At 39.0% G+C, this 6259-nt stretch overlaps 1 protein-coding gene across 3 annotated transcripts in view; it reads left to right on the forward strand.

The window, feature by feature from the left end:
• Positions 1 to 6259, forward strand: part of LOC127635639 (calcium/calmodulin-dependent protein kinase type II subunit gamma-like) — a 76626-nt gene that overhangs the window by 22301 nt on the left and 48066 nt on the right. For all 3 annotated transcript variants that reach the window (XM_052115804.1, XM_052115806.1, XM_052115807.1), the window contains one exon: positions 1237 to 1309. In XM_052115804.1, coding sequence (XP_051971764.1) covers positions 1237 to 1309 — 73 coding nt within the window. The remainder of the gene's footprint in view (positions 1 to 1236; positions 1310 to 6259) is intronic.

Raw genomic sequence — 6259 nt, forward strand, 5'->3', positions numbered from 1 at the left:
AAACACTCAAGTCATATGGATTACCATTATGCTTCCTTTATGTGGATTTTGGAGCTTAAAAATATTGGCACCCATTCACTTCCATTATGAGGACCTACAGAGCTGAAATATTCTTTAGAAATAATATTTCTGTTCTGCAGAAGAAAGAAAGTCATACACATATGGGATGCCAGGAGGGTGAGTAAATCATGAGAGAATTAAAATTTGTGGGTGAACTATCCCTTTAATAAAACAATTTTGTGCAGTATGATGTTTTTATGCTCATTATGTGAGTGATTTTTTAAATTGAGGGAGGCAGTGTCTCACTGAGGCAGTTAAGTGTGGGCGGCAGTGCTCTTTCTCATTCTCTCTATCTACAGTTGCCATTTACTTCTGCAGGTGTCTCTCCCCTCCTTTTTTCCATTGACTTCATTTTTTATTCCATCTTTTCCCTCTTTGCATCAGATCTGCTCACAGATCCATCACGATGACACGCAAACATGACACACAGCAGACACCCTCAGGAGAAAAGCTTTAATCAGTTTGACTCTGTGGGTATGCATGGGGGAGTGAGACACACAACGAGAAGTAGAAAGAGAGACAGTTACCAAGGGAGGAAATACAAGAGCTATTACTCCATGAGCTCATCAGCAATATTTGTGGGTAGAAACTTGATGCGAAGCCCCCCATTCTTCTGTCAGAACGGTGAAATGTAGCTGTCCCTGAGGGCCTTAGCCTCTCCAACCGCCTGTACACACACACACACACACACACACACCGACTGAAATTAGGGCTCTAATAATTATGGTGTCAGCTCATATTCAGAGCAGCACTGCACACATACCCACTCACCTAACCTCTGCAGAACTACACTCGCTTTATTTGAGTTTCCAGAGAAATATCATTGAGAAAAACAGAATTAAAACTGGACTTTATTTATCCACCCATCCCTCAGGTTAAATCATCCATCTGCCCAGCTCCCCTGCGTCATAGCCCACAGAGGGAATGATGCGTCCCTGCCTGACTGCGTTACTATTGTTCTGTGTCATTTTAACATTAGGGTATTTCAGCAATTGTGTTTCCACACGCACTGTTATCAATCGTCTCATTTCACCATAATCCCCCTTATCTGATACACCCTCGATTGACGGTCCTTTCCCACACTCATATTCCTGCGACTAATTCACCACCTCCGTCTCTGCACTCGTCCCTCATCCTTTCTTTTCTCTGTCCTCCCCTCTCCTCTTGTCTTTGCAGTCATTGTATCCATCAGATTCTAGAGAGTGTCAGTCACATACACCATCATGATATAGTTCACAGGGACCTGAAGGTCAGTATGGGAGGTGCACTGGGCCACTGCATGTGTCATGTGACTCCTGCCTGTTCCAAGCCGCCCATCTGTTTGACCGTGTGACCGACTGTCTGACTGACCTGTGTTTATGCTGGACATTTGGGCCTGTTTACTGCACTCTAAAGGGGCGTTCACATTGAAAGTGGTTGGTAGCGGCATAGCGACCGGAAGGCATTTATTTTCAGTAGCTGGGTTTCCATCCATGTAGTTTTAATGCGAAAAAAATACTCTTTTTTTTTTTTTCAGCCAGACTTTCAATATTAAACTAAGAAAATTAATTTTAAAAAGACAAATTATGACATGTTAAAAACCATGATAATCTAAACATAAATCATTTAAAAATGTATTTTGTGAAAATAATTTTTTACCCCAAAAAATTACGACTGTCCTACAGTTGTGACGTCATTTCCATCACAGCAAAAAATGTTGCACCTGATTATGTTTTTTATGTATTTATTTTTAATTAGTTTTCTTGTTAACCAATTAAACTAAAGTATCAGTGAAGAGCATGCTTGAAACAAAATATGGCACACGTGATGTTTGAAGAAAACAGAGAAAAAAATCACGGTAATGATCATTTGTGAGCAGAATATTTTTATTGCCCGTCATTTCCAATCAAGCTGTAATTTTTTCCAAATTATGCATAAAGTGAGAAAATATTATTTGATTGTGTGGATTTAGAATACATAAAATCAGGACTGGACTGGTAATAAAACATACCGGGCATTTTCCGGTGGGTCGATGCTCTTTGGGGTCGATCGGGGGCAAACTTGTCATCAGTAGAACCAAGCAGTCCATTGGGTCAGCCGTGAAATGTGCCAAATGGGCCGAAATGAGCTAAAATGAGCCCCAGCAATCTGCAGAACGGACCACAAAACGGCACGTCGATATGACCCCCCCAGCCACTCTCAACAACTTTGGCTCCACCCCCCCCAAACAGGTTTTGGGCCAGTTGCGATGTAAAATCCTGGGTCAATTTCTCTTCCCAATCCAGCCCTGCATAAAATGTTATCTATGAAATTAGCCTGAGCAAGACAAAAGAATCGGCCATTTTATTTCAAATACATTCAAAATGTAATTTCCATCACAGAATTTGAGATGTGCTGGAAATGGAAGCGCAGCGTAGTTCTAGCGGGAAGACTAGCAGCTGTACATCATTGCACCATTAGCTGGGTAACTCCTAGCCAATCGCATGTAAGCCATTGCTTTATAAGTCTGCTCACAGTCTATCACATTGCTGTTCCAGTGTGCTAACACGGCATCCTCCACCACCCCACCACCACCAGTTAAGCCCCGTCCCGCACAGGGGTAGGCTCCTCGCCCCTGCCTCCTATCTCCGGCAGGATATGATGGTTCCGAGTACAACTCCCTCGGACCGCCAGATTGGGCCTACGCCAAAGAGAGACATTACTTTTCTGTTTTATATTCATCAAATAAATGGCATCTTAAACCTCACTCAAGCCTGCGTGTCTTCCCGATAGAAATGACACTGAAGTGGGAATTTTCATCAAAAAAAGGCCAAATATCACATGAATCTCCTGTGATGCATGTAGGATATTTGTTGGATATTGTTAGTAGACAAGTAATAATAATAAAAACTTTAAAATATACTTTACTTTTTAGAAATCCACAGTGCAAAATGTGCCTGAAGTGAAAGAAATACCCTTACACGTCATGTGCATAAACTATGATAGAAACACATTTTTAATGGATAAATGCCTAGATGTGTATAAAAAAGTCATGTGACTGAATAACTTGCTCATAACTACACTAAAAACAGAACAATATCATCACAAAGCATCTGAAATGTTGCTCTGGTTATTCTGAAATCCCTAAATCCAAACTTACATCAAAACGATTTGCTATTACTACCTCCCGGAACTGTCTGACACGCATAAGGCATCTGCAGCTGATCGCTTGCAAACAAGAAGTTCTTCAATGCAATTTGTGCTCAAGTAATTTATTACATTTAATAAAAGTGCCACATTGGTTTTCCCAGCCACATTAGAGTTCTCATTTCTGTTTTGTGCCAATTTCCCTCAAAGTGATGATTTTATTATCTTAAACATATGGGATGGAAACGCTGTTTTATTCTTCAATTGATTTCGTGATTTTCCAATTTTAGCAAATTCACGACTTGGATGGAAACGTTATCACCTGATAGTTATATATTTAATTAGGGTGACATTCCCTTATAAACCATTGTTTAACCATGGTATTAGTAGTTGAGTAGGAAAGCCAACTAGAAACCAACAGTACAACGACATCCGAAGGGTAATACGCTGTCAGTGTGAACGCCCCTAACGCTGTTTTCACATTGCGCTGTCCGAACCCAAGTTCGATTCCACCTGTCACCCCTACATGTTTCTTTTAGCGTTGTAATATTTAACTCTAAACCCTTTTGCTACTGAAAAATGCGAGCTATATACCAATGGCGGTTTATGTGGAGACAAGCTGCAATGAGAAATTCATTAAACCTGAACACACAAAAGTTAGGTTCAATGGCAAATTCACTTTCACAAATTAGGCTGGAAGGCTTTCATACCAATTGCGAAACCTACTGCACATCAGACCCCCTCACCGAACAAAGTGAATTCTTACGCCAAAGCAACTTGGGTTTGCACCAAAAGTTATTTTGTGAAAATGGCCTAACTGCTTACGATGCACTGAAAACGTCTTCTCAAATCCTCAACTTTTCTGTTTTGTGCTCTCTCTCTCTCTCTCTCTCTCTCTCTCTCTCTCTCTCTCTCTCTCTCTCTCTCTCTTTTCTCTCTTTTAATCTCTATTTGTCACTTTCTTCCTCTCTGTTGTTTTGTTTTAAACAGTGTAATTTACAGTCTCTTTATCATTGGTAATTCTCTGCTGAGTATAATATGTTGTTTCAGTCAGCCTTCACATTTACAATGACTGTGTGCTGGTGGAGAACAGATGCGTTGTTTTGTTTAATAGTCACTTGAGTGAAGGGCTCTTTCTGAGGCTCTCAGCATGTTGCAGACATTGTTCAGACGCTCAGATAAAACTGCTGACTGTATCTGCTCTGTTTGGCTGCACATCCACCACCCCTGAGAGAGAAATCATGGTAAAACAGAGGGTTACTCGCACAGTACAACCCCCTTTCTCTGCATTTGATCGGACACTTTGCTGATAGCGTGAATAGTGTTTTTGACTAACTGTCCTGGAATTATTGCTCAGCGGATACTCTTTCTTAGTTTAGGACACTTAAAGGGATAGTTCACTCAAAAATGAAAAATCTCACATTTTCTCACCCTCATGCCATCCCAGATGTGTATGAATTTCTTTCTTTTGCTGAACACAAACGAAGATTTTTAGAAGAATAAGACAGCTTTGTAGGTCCATACAATGCAAGTCAAAACGGGTCCAGAGCTTTGAAGCTCAAAAAAAGCACATAAAGGCAGCATAAAATTCATCTGCTTGACTCCAGTGGTTAAATACATGTTTTCAGAAGCAATACGATAGGTGTTGGTATTGATCAATATTTAAGTCCTTTTTTACTGTAAATTCCCCTTCCCCAGTAGGTCACGATATGCACAAAGAATGCAAATCGTCAAAAACAAAAGAAGAAGGACTCTGGAGAGAAGAGAGTGCTTAAGAGGACTGTTTGAAAGTGGAGATTTATAGTAAAAAAGACATGGATTAAACCACTGGAGTCGTATGGATTACTTTTATGCTGCCTTTATGTGCTTTTTGGACCTTCAAAGTCCTGGTCACATTCACTTGCATTTTATGGACCAACAGAGCTGAGATATTCTTCTGAAAATCTTTGTTTGTGTTCTGTAGAAGAAGAAAAGTCATACACATCTGGGATGGCATGAGGGTGAGTAAATGATGAGAGAATTTTTAATTTTGGTTGAACTATGCCTTTATTTGAGTTCTCATTTATGTTTCATTTAAATATCAACTTTGTCACTCCTTTGTCTGCCTAAGGAGATGTTTCTCCTTATATTCCGTAGGATAAATAAAAGTAGACACAAAAGAGACAATCGTTGACAGCTGTGAAATGAATATGGATAGCATAGCTCAAATGATTCGGTCTTGGATGAATTTGATTAGCAGCATTTGCATTCGTATTGACACCTGTGACTATTTATTGCAAAACAATCTGAGCACAGTTTGAGTAGTTGAGTACTGTTTTTGAAACACTAGAGAAGACACATTTTTGAGGTCTCAGGAGAAATGTGAGAGGCAGGAGACGTAAGCAAGAGTCTCAATTTGTTCTCCATTTAATCTCATCGCTGTCTAGAAGAAATTATTGAGATATTAAAGCAGTGTTCCTAATTCAATCTAAGATCAGCTCAGTTAACTGGATTTGAGGCATAATGTTGATTTCCCAAAAAAATTAAATAATTATATATATATATATATATATATATATATATATATATACATATTCAACTTAAACGGAAAAACTTAATTAAAAAAAGCATAAATTGTTGTTATAGTAAAGCACTTACAGTGGAAGTGAATGGGGCCAGTCCATAAACACTAAAATACACACAATTTCAAAAGTACAACCACAAGACGTCAACATTATACATGCTAACATAATTTTTGTGTGAAAAATCACTTATTAACCTTTCCTGTGTAAAGCTGTATCCAACTTTGCAACTTTGTTGTCATGCCAATGAAACCCTGTAATCCTTGTAGTAAATGTAACTTTACACAGACGAGGTTACTAAGTGATTTTATAATACTAAAATAATGTTATAATGTTTACATCTTGTGGCTATACTTTTGAAACAGTGTGTATTGTTATGATTTTGGATTTGGCCCCATTCACTTCCATTGTGAGTGCCTTACTGTAACCTCAATTCTTGCCTTTTCTTTTTTTAATAAACAAGGGTCGAGTCGAAAATCTAGTTTGTGGAAATCATCTGTCAATCAAATGTTGTTGACTGAGCTTAACTTGTG

This window comes from Xyrauchen texanus, chromosome 43 (assembly GCF_025860055.1).
Source record: "Xyrauchen texanus isolate HMW12.3.18 chromosome 43, RBS_HiC_50CHRs, whole genome shotgun sequence".
NCBI lineage: Eukaryota > Metazoa > Chordata > Actinopteri > Cypriniformes > Catostomidae > Xyrauchen > Xyrauchen texanus.